The sequence below is a fragment of the Labeo rohita genome, chromosome 8 (assembly GCF_022985175.1).
Source record: "Labeo rohita strain BAU-BD-2019 chromosome 8, IGBB_LRoh.1.0, whole genome shotgun sequence".
In the NCBI taxonomy this organism is placed as follows: domain Eukaryota; kingdom Metazoa; phylum Chordata; class Actinopteri; order Cypriniformes; family Cyprinidae; genus Labeo; species Labeo rohita.
The window spans coordinates 24,760,553-24,777,795 of record NC_066876.1 but is presented as its reverse complement, the minus strand read 5'-3'; the positions used below and the strand labels follow the sequence as shown (position 1 = coordinate 24,777,795).

General features: G+C 36.2%; 1 protein-coding gene across 3 annotated transcripts in view; it reads right to left on the bottom strand.

The window, feature by feature from the left end:
- Nucleotides 1-17,243, bottom strand: part of prkcz (protein kinase C, zeta) — a 141,681-nt gene that overhangs the window by 114,078 nt on the left and 10,360 nt on the right. For 2 of the 3 annotated variants that reach the window (XM_051117813.1, XM_051117812.1), the window contains exons 2-4: nt 12,496-12,617; nt 10,805-10,894; nt 10,475-10,525 (exon numbers count right to left, since the gene is read on the bottom strand). In XM_051117813.1, coding sequence (XP_050973770.1) covers nt 10,475-10,525; nt 10,805-10,894; nt 12,496-12,613 — 259 coding nt within the window. In that variant the 5' untranslated portion in view covers nt 12,614-12,617. Of the gene's footprint in view, nt 1-4,181; nt 4,290-10,474; nt 10,526-10,804; nt 10,895-12,495; nt 12,618-17,243 lie in introns of those variants that run through there. The other variant, XM_051117815.1, reaches the window with a different exon arrangement.

The following is a 17,243-nucleotide window of genomic DNA, read 5'->3' as shown; positions in this document are numbered from 1 at the left end:
GATGGCACAGAAAAAAAAAACAATAAAAATAAAAATTACAAAACATAAATAGATAAATTGACGTCCACTCTTGGATATGATCATATTTCAAAACACAACTGAAATTTGTAAGAACAGCTACAAGAAATGACTAACCACCAAATAATGAACATGCAGTGTACATTTCCAGGGTGGATGTTTCAGTGTGGAAGGTTTTTCGCTGTGGAGGACATCTGATGAAATCTAACCTGGCTGCTGGAGGAGTGGAAAGGAGGAGTGGAGAACAGCAGCACAGATAATGAACGGAAGAGAGTGACCAGCGTGGGAGAGAGAGAACGACAACAGCGAAGGAAAAGAGGAGAGCAAAAAAAAAAACCAGAAAGATCATGAGCGGAGGAGAAGAGGGGCGGTCAAACGCAGAGGAATAAGCTGAGTTGGTAAGACGGTTAGAGAGGGCTGACGAACAGACAGAACGAGGTAGAGAAAGAAAGAAAAAAAAACAGGAGGAGGGTGAAGTCAGAAAGTCAGTTAATGAGCAGGACAGAATAACGGGTGTGGGAGAGAAATAATGAGGAGGGGGGGTCTTCAACACTTCATTACATTCTCCATTTTACAGCAATCTGTCTTCCTGAGAAGATCCACCATATTTATTACCTCATAACAGCCATTACCATGACAATAAACCTTACCCGGCAACAGCTAACATAACAAGCTAGCACCTTCTTATACCTAATTCCTAAAATAGCCACAAAACACAAGCAGAACTGAGAAACCTCCAATGCAGCTGCCCTCCATTAAACTCTAAGGAGAAGGTTAAACTAAGAACTGCTTATCAGTGACTGGTGATGCATCACATACATTGACAGCAAACCAGACATTTGGATTCATTCTTTTAACACTCGTTTTTTTATGAGCAAGAAACCGTTCTATATCAGCACCGGAGGTCACTGTACTGTAGGCGGATTACAAGTGGGCTGCCAAACTGGCCTTGCTGAACAAAAATTAGTTATGCTGGTAAAAATGTAAATGTCATTTCAACAAGGAATCAGCCTTTTGCTAGTAAAAATGATCACTGTGCATAGGAATACCAATTGCAGCAGTGAATAATGCATCACTTCAGAATGCCCACGGTTTCCGATGCGGTTTTCCACGCATCATTTTTTATTTATTCCTATATGTGGGCTGAGACAAAACATTTATGACTGTGAAATCGCTCACGGTATCATGAACATCTCCTCCGTTTTGCCTACACTGTCTCAAAGGAGACAGATCACGCGAGCTCTGCTGTCTTCGCTCCTATTGGTCGATTCTGATCATTTGCATAATTTAAAACCTTTCTGGAATTGTTAGACACGCCCACGTCCTCGACGGCCGGAATCCACCAACGCTATTTAAATGATTTTATTTAAACGATTGGTTTTATTTAGGTAGGTGATTTCACAGTATGGTGGAGGACCAGATAAACCTGGAAAGGATCCGTCACCCTGCTGACAAAACCAGCTTAGACCAGCATGAATTCCAAGACTGGCTTTTGCTGGTTAATGATGGCTTGCTGCTGATCTAGTTCTTGGACCCTAAACTGCTGACTGAATGAAGTTCTTCCTGGTGAAACATAGTTATGAATAACTGGAGGGATTTAAAGGGATAGTTCACCCCAAAATTAAAAAATCTGTCATTAATTGCTCACCCTCATTAATTAAGATTAATACACAAATTAAGATAGTTTTTATTAAATCTGAGAGCTTTCTGACCCTGCGTAGACAGCAACGCAACTGACACGTTTAAGGCCCAGAAAGATAGTAATGACATAAGAAAAAAAAAAAGTCCATGTGACATCAGTGGTTCAACCTTAATTTTAGAAGAAATTGCCAAAGTCATTGTTTTTGTTTTTTGGCGCACACAAAATTTATTCTTGTAGCATTTAAGTAGTCCATGTGACATCTGTGGTTCAACCTTAATTTTAGAAGAAACTAAGAAGAAATTGTTGAATAAAGTCATTATTTTTGTTTTTTGGTACACACAAAATTTATTCTCGTAGCTTCAAAAAATTAAGGTTGAACCACTGATATCACCTAGACTATTTCACATGGACTATTTTTAAGCAGTCCATGTGACATCTGTGGTTCAACCTTAATTTTAGAAGAAACTAAGAAGAAATTGTTGAATAAATTGACTATTGTTGTTGTCTTTGCACACAAGAAGTATTCTTGTAGCTTCAAAAGATTAAGGTTGAACCACTGATGTCACATGGACTGTTTTAAAACAGCCCACATGACATCTGTGGTTCAACTTTAATTTTAGAAGAAATTGAGAACAAATTGTTGAATAAAGTCATTATTGTTGTTGTGTTGGTGCACAAAAAGCATTCTCCTAGCTCATATGGACAATTTTAATGTTCTTACTTCCTTTCTGGGCCATGAACATTTCAGTTCCATTGCTGTCTACGCAGGGTCAGAAAGATGTCGGATTTCATAAAAAATATCTTCATTTGTGTTCTGAAGATGAACGAAGCTCTTTATGGGTTTGGAACAACATGAGGGCAAGTAATTCATGACAAAACTTTAATTTTTGGGTGAACTATTCCTTTAAGTGGACTTCTTGATTTGTTCAAGGGGACACTGGTTCAAATCTGGCTTACGCTGCCATACAAACCCATTCCATCTATATTTTATCCAGCACTTTCCTGTCTACTCTATATCATTGGGTCTCAACCTTTTGGACTCCAAGGCCTCCCAATGTCCACAACAATGTTCAATGGCCCCATGACTTCTCCAGCTATTCATGATTTACTGGATAATGATTGAGAATAAGGATTTAAGTCTTGTTTTGTCTATATCATAAATAAACTTATCCTGAAGGCCCCTTAAAAGTTAGCAAAGGCCCCCTGTTTGAGCAAGGGCGCGGCCATTTGTAAATGTAGTGGGTCAGGCTTCCGGTCTCATCCACATCCAGCTATTTTTAGCTGTGGAAAACTGCTCATTTTGATGCTTGATATTGCAAATTGGTGTTTCTTACCATGTTATTTTAATGTACAGCATTATCTTAATTATGAACGCACTGGTTTGTAGTGCAAACCGTTTTACCGTTTACTGCATGTTGTTATTCTTCTCAGTATTTCCCTATAGCGACTAATGAACTGGAAGTCTCACCCATAGGCGTACTTCCACGTTGAAGAAAAGGTAAAAAAAATAAACAAAAATAAAAAAATCAAGGCCAAGCATTGAAAAACATGACATACATCAACTGAGACTGAAAGTCAAATTTTAATTGTGCAATGTGAATGAATTCAATCAGTATTCAAATAACCAATCATCATGCATTTATTACATGCATAATAATTAGCTAAACACCTTAAAGACACAGCTTTATTTATAAACTGACTGAAATTCCTTTTCAGAACTCAGATCACTAAACTTATCAATAACCCTTCATAGATTCATTAGAAGGTTTTAACATCAGGGTTCTCCCGAGCAAGCGCTGGTGTGCTGCAGTGGCCATATTTAGATTTATTGCCAATCAATACTGGAACAGGTGGATCATATGACATCCCAACACAGACACTGCAGCTAAAAACAGCAACATCGAGCAGCGTTCAACACACAAACGACTCTAAAACTACTACTTTATCTGAAACACCAAGGACAGATCGGTGACCAAACGCACCATGTAACACACCACCAAACACTGACCAATGAGCCAAAGATCCCAAACGGACCCGCCGTGCATCTGACAGCAGGCTAAACCCGACCCCTGGTGTGTCTGCAGGAACTTCTAGTAGAAAAATCAACTCTAACGTCATAGGACAGCAGTATCAGGGTCTTGGCGTTCCAGCAGAGCACAATTCCCTTTTGTTATTTTCCCAGAAACTACTAATGTAAGAGTCTTGAATGTGACTCTCCAGTCACGGGAAGGATGCAGAGCCTCGTGTTTGGGTGCATCGCGGCCAAGAGGTGGAGGATAACTGACATCTTGCTAATTATGTCAGTTAGACTTAAATAATGCATGAGCATCTATTTTAACAACCCTCTTCGGAAACCGAGGGACAGGCTGAAATCGTTCATAATGACATAACTACCACCCGTTCCGAGTCGACAGTCAAAACTGCACATTTCCTTTCATTAGTGGCCACAAACACACATCTGAAAAGAAAATATGCACAGAATAACTCGAGACCTTGAGATGATACGATGCCGTTCACATACCGTCAGCCTTCTTAGGATGCATCGGGTCCAAGAGGTAGGGAGTGTGTGTCTTCCTTTGTGTGTGAAAGCTAAATGAAAGGATGCTAGCTGCTCTCTGGAACTCTGACTAAAGCATGCCAGGTAGGCAAATCGCGCACACACACATATACACCCGCACGCAACGCTGCCGCACTGGCCGAACGGGTTCAAACCCGAGTCTGGCACGGACGACGGGCCATCAAATCACTGCAGGTGTGATGAAAACAAACAGAATGCATCAAACACACATGCACTGGACACACTCGGTCACGCTAGCTCAATGTCAATCACATCCGCACACAAAGACAGCGACGGACAGACGGGGTGGACAAATGCAAGAGATCTCGATGGTGCGGTGCTCACCGGTATCTTCCTGTTTTCTGCTCGTTTCAGCACATTTCCCCTGGCAGCCTCCGACGACGCACCGGCTACATCCCCTCCTCCCTCGCGGTCTCCTCTGTTCGCTCAATCTCTCCTCTTCCTTGTGACTTATTTAATTATTTCTCCCCCTCCCTGCCGTTCTGTCGCTCCCTGCGTGCAGTCGTTACAGCTGGCTGTCCTTGTATAGGCTGCGTCCCCGATGGATGGATGGATGGACGGATGGAGGGATGTTTCTACAGGAACGGGCGGCTCTGCTGGAAGCCTTAATTGAGATGGGCGGCACAGACAAAAGGAGGGAGCTCCTGCAACACAGACGGATGTTTTGCCACGGTGCCTGGCTCTGCTCTGCACTCTTCGCCTCTCCTCTCTATTATTTCACTCTCTCGCCCTGTTCTGTCTCTCTCCCTCTCTCATCCTTTCGTCAGGGTGTAGCTGGGTCCCCAGAGAGCCGATGGCAAACAGCTGAGGGGCTCGGTGGAAAACACGGCGCGGAGTGGGAGGGCGACTGCCTGGAACGGAGTGTCGGCGTGGATGGTGAAAGAGCTTAGTGTGCGGTGAATGAGGAGGAGGGGAAGAGGAGGACGGGGGATGGAGTGTCGGATAATGCCAGGGACTGTTTGCTAATTAGTGGTAATTTGAACAAATTGTAACTCATAGAAGTACATATTACCACTTACTTTGTAGGATATGAATGATATCGCAACTCAAGGCATGCCTATACTTTTCTAAGTCAGCTGAATGGTGCATAGAGTCCACACCACAGCTATAACGATAAAGGCACAGAGAAACAATATCGTTGGAATCACTTTCAAAATGATTTTTATTCCAGCTGATGAACAATAAATCATTGACATCCAATCAGAATCAATCCTGATATAATGAGCTTGAGAATTTAAGGTGGAAGACGCACATGCGCTTAGAATAAACAGGCAATATCCACTGGTGTGGATGCTGACATAGTTATCTTTATAGTTATTGATTATGGCGTGAACGGGCCTTTAGACTTGCCCTAGCAACCCAGAACATCCTAGAAAATGCACAGTTATGTGCTAGCAACACTCTAGCATTTTCAAAAAAATGGCAAATTATTAATTAAAAATTAAATTAAAATAAAGAATAGTTTTTATTATGTATCAAAAGGAAAAAAATTTTTAGCAAACGTATAGATTAATAAATTAAAAATATAATATTAAAAAGTAAAATTTACAAGTACATTTTAGGGATCAAAACATTTTTTTTGATTTGATCAATTTAGGGTTAGGTTAGGTTTAGATTAAAGAAATGTTTTGACTTCTAATCATTATTAGATGATAAAAAGGGTCATTTAAATGCAAAAATAAGGGAATCTACATGTAAAAATGTCCAATATCAGTCAATATGCAATAGTGAGAGATGTAAGTAAATTGGATCAAAATATTTTAATGTGCAACAGAAAAATATGGATATTCATTTTTCATTTTGAGATTTTTTTTTATTAAAGATTTTTTTTTTTATTAAAATCAGCATTAGATGATAAATAGAGTTATTTAAATGCAAAACTAAGGGAATCTAGATGCAAAAATGTCCAGTATCAGCCAACATACAATATTGAGAGATGTGAGAAAATTTATTTAAAACGTTTTAATGTGCAATGGAAAAATATAGATATTCATTTTGAGATTTTTTTAAACTGATTTTTTACTTTAAATCAGCATTAGACGGCAAAAAGGCTCATGCAAAAATAAGAGAATCTACATGTAAAAATGTCCAGTATCAGCCAATATACAATACTGAGAGATGTGAGAAAATTGGATTAAAATATTTTTATGTGCAGTAGAAAAATAAGGATATTCATTTTGAGATTTTTTTTTTTTTTTTTTTTGAGATTTGATAAAGATTTTTGGAGATTTGAACATAAAGAATTTTTAAAAATATCCAGTTACTAAAATATTTTTTTTTTCAATTTTTTTTTACTTTAAATCAGCATTAGATGTTAACATAGGGTCATTTAAATTCATTAGAGATGTCATATCTGCATATTCCACTGCCAAGGTTAGCCACTCATAACAGAGATCATTTGCCAGCAAAAATAAATAATAATAATAAAATTAAGAATACATTATTCTCACATAGCCAGACCTTCAGAGTGAAGGCAGAAGATCTGGGAACCTTAGCCACATTGAATGACCAAGCTCCGCCCAAGAGGCCATATGACAGACAGGTAAAGCAATCAATCACATTTCGTTTTGTGCCGCATTACGTCTAGGAGTGTGAAAATGTCTCCACAATAACAGACCGGTGTGTAAAACTAGGACATATTTTAAAGATTCTATGCCATGAACTTTACATATTTCCCATACAACAAAATCTAGCGTTTTGTTGATCCTGCTCATTGTCACAGTTATAGACATGATGGTTTTCTTCTTCCACAAGGGGGTTTGGCATCACAGCTTCTTTATTTCCAAGTGGAATGTTAAAGAATGCACACACGTCTCTTGGAAATCCTGCATAATTCAAGAAATCCGATCAGGACTTCGAAACTCCAGAAGTGTTTCCAATTTTGTGTGCCAAATGTGTGACATCTGAGGCTGAGACTAAGAATATATGTGATCCAGGACCACAAAACCAGTCATAATATCATACGAAAGCTGAATAAATAAGGTTTCCATTAATATATGGTTTGTTAGGATAAGACAATATTTGGCCGATATCCAACTATTTGAAAATCTGGAATCTGAGAGTGCAAAAAAAAAAAAAAAAAAATCTAAATATTGAGAAAAATCGCCTTTGCTTTGCTTTTACGTAATTTAAATGCCTAGTCACAAGCCCTAAAAGGCTTTAACAGGATTCTGGGAAAAAAAATCTGGGGAAAAAAAGTTGTTAAATGAAGTTCTTAGCAATGCATATTACTAATCAAAAAATATTTATGATGTATTTATGTTAGGAAATTTACAAAATATCTTCATGGAACATGATATTTACTTAATATCCTAATGATTTTTGACATAAAAGAAAAATCGATCATTTTGACCCATACAATGTATTTTTGGCTATTGCTACAAATATACCCGTGCTACTTAAGACAAAGGTTTTGTGGTCCAGGGTCACATATTCCTTTAAAATAATTAACTATTCATTGTCTTATTTAAAATAAATAAACAAATGAGGGGAAAAAGCAGAAAGAAAAGTGCAGTGATTTGTAGCTTAGTCAGTCAATGTGCAGAGTGAATTACTATCTCTCTGAAATAATCCAGTTTTTGATGTTAAACAAACAGTGAGTGTTCGCAACAACTCATAGAATCAAAGGACTCGGGAGACAGCCGCGAAAACCCTAAGAAGACTTTGAGATCAGTGATTAAACTGACAAGACCCCCTCCTACACACCTCAGTGGTGAGAGACTCAACACAGTTATCTGAAGATATGTCTTCCTCACACTGACTCTCAGCCGTGTCAACAACCACCAGCACACAAGGAACACTGCCAAGCAATATTATTGTGGATTAAAACAACAGTTAAAACCAAAAAAAGTCACACTCTTGCATACACTGTTAATGTTTTAACATTCTTCGCCCACACAATTAAAGTCAACGGGGTCCAAAACTTTTGAACGACATACATATAGCTTTAAAAGACTTAACATAGAGCGTAAGTCATACACTTGCTTTGCTTTTACGTAATTTAAATGCCTAGTCACAAGCCCTAAAAGGCTTTAACAGGATTCTGGGAAAAAAAAAAATCTGGGAAAAAAAAGCAGGCATGATCAGTGAAGCAGATTATACCTGAATCAAAGGTTATAATTCTTTGTCCCTACAACACTGTACCAGAGCAGCTCTAGGTTCCTGAGCTTTCATGCACAACGTGAATAACTAACCTTGCATAATAATAAGCCCAGACCAATTCCACACAACAGTAGGCAGCTGAACCTGAGGTCTTTACACTGTCAAATCACACAGTCGCTTTGATTCCCTGTTCAGCATCATGCATCAGTGGCGTGTGCTGGATGTCTGAAACGAGGGGGCAAAGTCGCTTCAAGCGTTTTTGTCTAATAAATTCATGTTGCATTCGATGTTCACACGCTATCTGGGTTAAAACACATTACATCATCAACAGGAAACCAAGACTAACAAACTACTTATTTAACACAAAGTATGTGTAAAAGAACATAATTTTATTTAACTAACTCTAAACCATGTGGAGATTTTGGTCACTTTGAAAAAATTGCATTTTAAACACTGTTAGATCTCTTAATATATTTGTTTTATTTATACTGTCAATTACATTCTCATCCACATTTTATGAGGAGGCACTGCCTCTCTTGCCTCCTCTGAGAAAACACCCAACAACAACAAATGTGGCACAAACTGCTGACAAGTAGAGGAAAAAGTGGGCCAGCACAGAAACAAACGTAGACAGAAAAGTTAACAGCCTGTCACAAGTCATTATGCATCTACAGAACAACAATCAAAGAGAGTCACACCAACACTTCTCCTGTAGAATCTACACAGAATCACATTCACACCATACTAAAGACATCATTCAGATAGAAATGCATGATACTTTCATCTGTATGTAATGCAAAGCAAAAAGGCTCCAAAACACACGTAACGTCATGCATTTAGCACTAACGCTATGACACAGCAACACACAAGTCTGTTACACACACAAATGACGTGAACAGCATTCATCACTCTCGTGCCATTGGCGAGGATGATCGTGAATTCATAACGCTTTCAGAAACAGGCGGCAGTACTGTGTACGAGGTCCTGACTCAGCAGTTTAGCCCCGTCTGGCCTTCAGAGCAGTAAAAGTGCACATTAACACCGGATTACTGTGCAGTTACCAGAGTGCAATACAGTCCCACTGAGAGATGCAATGGTTTCCACCATAAAATCTTACCTTGAAGACACTAAAACTGAATTTATCGCTCTTTTACAACACCTTAAAAGAATAATTCACCTAAAAATACAATTATGTCATCATTTACTTCTCCTTACGTCATCTCAAACACATAATTTTATTTCCGCATTTTTGTACTCTTACTCTTAGATATCAGTGCACACACATACAGTTGAAATCAAAAGTTTACATACACCTCGCAGAATCTGCAAAATGTTAATTATTTTACCAAAATAAGAGGGATCATACAAAATGCATGTTATTTTTTATTTAGTACTGACCTGAATAAGATATTTAACATAAAAGATGTTTACATATAGTCCACAGGAGAAAATAATAGTTGAATTTATAAAAAAGTTCAAAAGTTTACACACGCTTGGTTCTTAAAAATATGTCGTTACCTGAATGATCCACAGCTGTGTTTTTTTTTGTTGTTGTTTAGTGATACAGTAATTGTTCACGAGTCCCTTGTTTGTCCTGAACAGTTAAACTGCCCACTGTTCTTCAGAAAAATCCTTCAGGTCCTACAAATTCTTCGGTTTTTCAGCATTTTTGTGTATTTGAACCCTTTCCAACAATGACTGTATGCAAACTTTTGACTTCAACTGTATTAATATAGTAATTTTACGTATAATTTTAAAATTTGAAATATAATTTCTTAAAAATTCTCATTTTATATACCATGGAGAAAAAAAATGAAATAAAACATGGGTTTGAAACGACATCAGGGTGAGGAAATGTTTCAGATGAACTATTCTGTTAACAGCACTAAGTCATAAATTAATAGAGGTTTGGACCCTCAGTGTGTTCAGTGAGCTGTTAAACAAGGCAATGAGGGGAAAAAAGTGACTGTACAGACCAAATCTATTCCTGATATAGACTTATACGAGATCATTTTAAATCTGTTTCGTGTACTGAGTGACTGTAGTATATAGAACAGCCACTTCAAAGCAGATCAGCACTAAAGAGCACATGAAAAAGGTTCAAAATGGTAAGACTTTCATGAATTTTGACTTACTGTCCTCTCCTGGACACGGCATACCAGGCTTTTCAGGAATACTTGGGAAAACTAGACAGAAAGACAAAGAGAAATGAGTGAGACTCAGTCCAGTTGTTTCATCTATTCATAGGCATGGGGTCAGAAAATATGCTAAATTGCAAATACTCAGTTTTCTAAGGAGAACTGATTTTTATCAAGTGCTTTGGACGTGCAGGGTACACATGATATTTCGAGTGGTATGGTGGATTTATGCTGTGTGGTTTGAATCTGCATTCATTTCTAAACAAATGAAAACTAAATAAACAGTGGAAAATAGATTAATATCAGATGTTTTGAGTGAATGAGTACCATGCAAAAGAAGTCCGGAGCGTGGGTCCCGGCTGTAGATCCGGAATGCCTCCTCCAGCTCCATCTGGGATGAGATTGTACACGGGTCCCCTTAAAAAGAAGACAAGGAAAATGGCAACATTTAAAAAACACTCTAAAATATAAATTTACAAATATCAAATTAGAAATATACTAGTGCTGTCAAACGATTAATCGTGATTAATCGCATCTAAAATAAAAGTTTTTGTTAACATAACATATGTGTGTATACTTTGTATATTCATTATGTATACATAAATGTACACACATTATATATTTTTTAAATATTTACATGTATATATTAATATTCAGATAATTAATATTATATATAAATAATTGTAATATATAAACATAACATTTTTCTTAAATATATACATGCATATGCGTGTATTTATTTATATATATATATATATATATATAAAATAAATATACACAGTATACACACATATATTATGTAAACAAAAAAATTATTTTGGATGTGATTAATCGCGATTAATTCTATACTCAACATTTATAGTATTCAATGTTGTATTTTATATATATTCAATTTCCTTTTAAATTATTTTAAATAAATCTCTCTTTTATTTTTTTTTATTTCTGTTGTAGTCTTAGTAATTTAGTAATAAAGGCTCTGGGATGCTCGTTCACGTACTATTGAATCATGTCGAAAGGTCACGTGGACGTTGACGGAACCACAGACCCAGTGTTTACAAAGCGAACGCGCAAAGACTAAGAAAGTGCAAGTAAGTCAAACGCTGTTTACAAACAAAAAGGTACAACGATGTCGGACGATTCTGAAGTTGTAGGAGAAAATAACATGGAGTTTTTCGACATGCTCTACCTTTTTGAGCCAGAGTACACAGATGATGAACTTGTGGTGATTCGAAGATGTGATTTGTAGTAGTGATGGAAAGTTCGGATCATTTTACCGACTCTGACCTTTGAGTCTCGTTCAGCAAAATGAACGAATCTTTTTGAGTCATTTTGTTCATTTTAGCAAAATCAGCATCACATGACATCCCCATAAGATGAACGAATGACTCAAAAACAGGTGAACTAATTCCAGTACAGAACCTAATAGGATGTTGCGCATGCGCGAATGAACAAATCACTCCCCTCGTTCTTCCCAAAGTTCGTTCAAAATGAACGAATCGTTCAATAACAACCCGTGGACGCGCATCCCAGAGCCTGTGCTACACGAGCTTTTGTGCTTAAAAAGTATACAAATTTGTATTTTTCGAAAACAATGACCAACTGACCTAGATAAGACCCTTTTTCCTCAGCTGGGATCGGTTTAGAGCCCTCTGAAGCTGCATTTAAACTACATTTTGGAAGTTCAAATTCGGGGCACCAATGAATTCCATTATATGCAGAAAAATCCTGAAATGCTTTCTTCAAAAACCATAATTTCTTTACGACTAAAGACAGGAAGACATGAACATCTTTTATGACAAGGGGGTGAGTAAATTATTTGTAAATTGTTGTTCTGGAAGTGCTTACACTTATCATAGGCAAAGTCCCTGAGCTTAAAGTTAACACGCAATCAAAATTAATCTATTTTTTAATACATCTTCCTGGTCTTATTGTAAATGATTCATTGTAACAACTTTTTCTAAATAAACTTTTCTTTCCTGCTGACATCACTTCAGACAAAGTTCAAAGGTCATACATACCTTCATCGTCAATCCACTTGAGTGTAATTGGCATCTCCTTTCGGACACCACACATCGTTCTCACCTCCTCACACACCTGTGTGTACGTCATGGCCAAATCCAAGTCAGAGATCAGCATGTCCCTACAAAGAAAACAATGGCACTTAATACAGAAAGTATCTTTATACAGATCTGAGAACAAATAAAATCCTCTTCGGTTTAATTTAATTGATTTGGCGACAGGTAAATGATTCAAGTCAACGGTACAAAACTACATTATCTGTTAACATACAGACAGTACATGCCTAGTCTGCCATTTTAGCATCTAAACAAATCATGCATCTCTGATTCAAATGAGCTGTAAATGTTCTCTGTAGCTTTAATTTGCAACACTGGCCTCAAACAGTCCAACCACAGCCAAACAAGCCACATCTGTTTGGATACACAAGAGACTTTTCTTTCAAACCTCTAGTACACAGCTGCCGAGTCTGGTCCCTGCCCCACTTTCTCACTGCATACAGAAATGAGCTGCCTCAGACAGAGCCATGTACAAGAAAACATGATTTGGTTCTGTGCTCACAATCAGTTTGGTTTAGAGAGGGCCGTTCAGGGCACAGAAGTGCAACCATATTACTAAGAAATGATTAAATCATCACTGACCTCAAAGTGCCTTGTTGGGCATCAGGACTAATGTGTTTATATGTGGATTCAACACAATCTCATCTTTCTTTGGGGCTTAATGGCTGTTTTCCCAAGTAATTTGAAATATTACCTCAATCCTGAAATCACACAGTGCCATGGTTTATACCGTATATACAAATATTGTCACGGTATTTCCACACCATTCTGTAATGGAATATATGGAACGATATGCCAGTATACCGTACGTCCTTAAAGGAGAAGTTCGCTTCCAGTACAAAAATGTACAGATAATTTACTCACCCCCTTGTCATCCTAGATGTTCATGTCTTTTCTTTTTTTTTCAGTCAATAAGAAATTATTTTTTTTGAGGAAAACATTTCAGGATTTCTCTCCATATAGTGGACTTCCATGGTGCCTGCGAATTTGAACTTCCAAATGCAGTTTAAATGCAGCTTCAAAGGGCTCTAAACGATGCCAGCCAAGGAAGAAGGGTCTTATCTAGCGAAATGATCGGTCATTTTCTAAACAAACTGACAATTTATATACTTTTTAACCTTAAATGTCTAGCTCTGCGTGACCTCTTGATCTCCCTTGAAGGTCAAGCTAATTTTATTTATTAAAAATTAAAATTTATTATTTTATTTTCTATATTGCACCAGATCACAACAAAAGTCATTTAAGTTTATCTTTCCTATAGAACAGGTGTATACCGTTTGTTTTATTAAACAAACTAAATGGTCTCATGTTATTTATCTTATATTAATGACGGCATGTCAATTCTGTCTCTACATGTCAATTTTACTGTGTCTACAATTTCTCCTCTGCGAAAACGCAGACGGGATCGCGGAGTCCACTTATAAAAACGGAATTTACTCTATAGCATTGAATGCCATGGATTTCGTCAATTTTTGGATGAATAAATCAAAATTGGGTCTGTCACTTAATTCGAATCATGATATGGACTAATGTCTGTGAATATTAAAATGCAAAAGACGGTTTAGATATGAATCCTGCATGTTTCGCTTGGCTCTGTATGTATGAATGGCGGAAACATGGTTTTGTTTACTACTGAAATAATACTGAAGCACACATGAGGCTCGCTGTGATTTTCGGCCTCTGTGTCTCACTATATGATGACGTGAACACATGAACTTCATCTCCAGAGCTGCTGTGAGAGTCATTTCATTTAAATTGTACTGTTTTACTTGAAAAAACTAGCATCACATCATACTGTATGAACAGAAACTTCACGGCAACCTGTCAAAATAAAAGTACGGTTTAACATGTAACAGAAATATATTACTCTTATATTACTTTTGTACAGTATAATGTACATATTTATATATTTCTATTAATTATTAAAACTTTTTAACAGAATATTCACACAAATTTTCTTCCATGTATTAATTTTAAGAGTAAACCTCTGTTTACTGTACCCCAAAATTGTAAACCTCTGGGAAACACTGATGATAGTTTGGGTATGTCAAAAAAAACTCCCATTTCATTTTCTTCTCCAACTTCAAAATCGTCCTACATCGCTGCAGAAGTACAGACACAGCGTTTACAAAGTCAACATGCAAAGAAGATCCATTGGCACCCTTTACAAAAAAAGGTAAAACAGTGACGTAGGACGATTTTGAAGTTGGAGGAGAAAATGAGATGGGAGTTTTCAACCTACCGTAACTGTCTTAAACCGGAATACACAAAGTTCACGCAGAGCTAGACAAGATGAGAATCTGAGGTTAAAAAATATATTAATTGAATTTTTTTAAGAAAATGACAGATCGTTTCGCTAGACCCTTCTTCCTCAGCTGGGATTGTTTAGAGTCCTTTGAAGCTGCACTGAAACTACATTTTGGAAGATCAAATTCGCAGGCACCATCAAAGTCCACTATATGGAGAGAAATCCTGAAATGTTTTTCTCAAAAAACGTAATTTCTTTACAACTGAAGAAAGACATGAACATCTTGGATGACAAGAGGGTGAGTACATTATCTGTACATTTTTGTTCTGGAAGTGAACTTGTCTTTTAATAAGAGTACTGTCTTTTCAATAACACTGTATGATAACTTTCTTTCATAACATTAACAAAAATTGTTACATCAGGATAAACCAGTATTGAGCTAGTTTTTCAGTTAACAGGCTTTGTCAGTCCTGGATTCATCGAAATGCTGTATTACAGAGAGATAGTTACATTTGTTTAATGGTTTACACTCAAAGAAACTATCTGAAGACATAAGAGGTTATTTGTTTCAAGTATTCAAATATTTTAACCCTTTAACTGTCACCGTCCCATCTGTTACTTCACCATATTAAAATTAAATCCTAATCTAATCACAACAAACTATACATCGTTGGAAAGGTCTAAGACTCCTAAATAGATATTTTACCATATTTTTGTGTTACAAATTATGTAGGAAAAGTAATAGATTAATATATGTCAAGAGTGCAACTTAAAAAAAAAAATCTACATCATAACATGAGTTCTGACCTCTCTTCGTTGCCTTTTTCCCTATCACGTTTTAGAAATCATAAGAAACTATATATCAGTTCAAAACTTAAAATCTCAAAATTCATCCTTTGAAAGGCATTTTAAAATCAGACATTGCATTACCATATATATATATATATATATATTTATATATTTATGTATATATATATTTTTTTTTCAATATATATATTGTATATATGCTCAATTGTGTTTTTTCCCCTTTTTTATGAAAAACTAAAAGAAAAAAACGAAATATAATACTACTCATTAATATCTTTCTACATTTAAAATGTATATTCATTTTTTTTATTATCTTCATTTTTTATTTTATTTATTTTAAATGCTAAAATATTACTGTGACAACAAACTGATATTTCCAAAATTACATAAATTATAATAATTTTAACCTAATAAAATTATATATATTATAATAATAATTTTCAATTATATTTCTTTATCTAATTATACAAAGAGCTTGGTTCATATAATTTTTTTTTTGTTTTGTTTTTTAACTTTTCCACTAAAAAAGCTAAAGAAAATGAAAAGAAATTGTTAACATTTACTAATCATCAAACATTACACTTATCATAAATGTTTTTTCTAACATTTTACAAGGTTTCATTGTCATTTGTTTTTCCAAAAGGTTTCATTTGTTAACATTACCTAAACAGTAATTATACAGTATTTATTAACATAATATTACATTATTCTAATAATATTACGTTCAAAACTTACTAATACATCATTAAAATTTAAGGTTGCATCAGTTAACATTAGTTAAGGTGAATTAACATGAATATAACAAACTTAATTAACATTACCATTTTTATTAACATTAAATAGATTAATAAATGCTGTAAAATATATTATTCATTGTTCGTTCATGTTAGTTAATGCATTAACTAATGTTAACAAATGAGAACTTATTCTTTATCTAATCATGCAAAGAGCTCTGTTAAGTTGCAATGTTTCTTTTTACCCATTTCTAAATAAAAAGCTAAAGAAAAATTTATCTTTATTTAAAAGTATTGATAATTTAGAGCTTTTTACAATATTTTTAAAGACATTTCTGTTTTACAAATCAGTCTACAGACCTCCCACAGTTCCTGTGTAGATGGAAAATCTGATGTATGACCGTATGACAAGTCAGATATATGGAGTGTGTGTGTTTTCTGCTGAGATGAGCTCTGTAGCAGCTTGCCCCTCAGCAGGGGAACCTTCATCATGAGTCCATCATCTGCCACCCTGCCCTTATGGCTCCATCCGTCCCCCACCATCCTCAGCCCCCATATAACTGGCTGGCACTAAAGCCGGGGGTGAAAGGATCTCCTACCGCACGGCTCTCTAAGGCCTGATCAACTGATAAATGTTAGGAGTCCCTGGAGCAACTGCCGTTTGGATGGCGCCTCGCTCGGCACTGACGCAACTGAAGAGGCAGGGAGGGAAATTAAATTCCAGAGCGAGCCATGTGAAACATTTCTGATTAACTTTAATAAGTGCTAACCATCCCAGAGGATGCCAACAGTTAAATAAAGCAATTTTAGAGGTGTTAATTTCTCACTCCATATTAAAACAGAGTGGGGTGGGTCTGAAATAGATGAGACAGACAGAAAAAGCGTAAGTGTTGCAATAACAT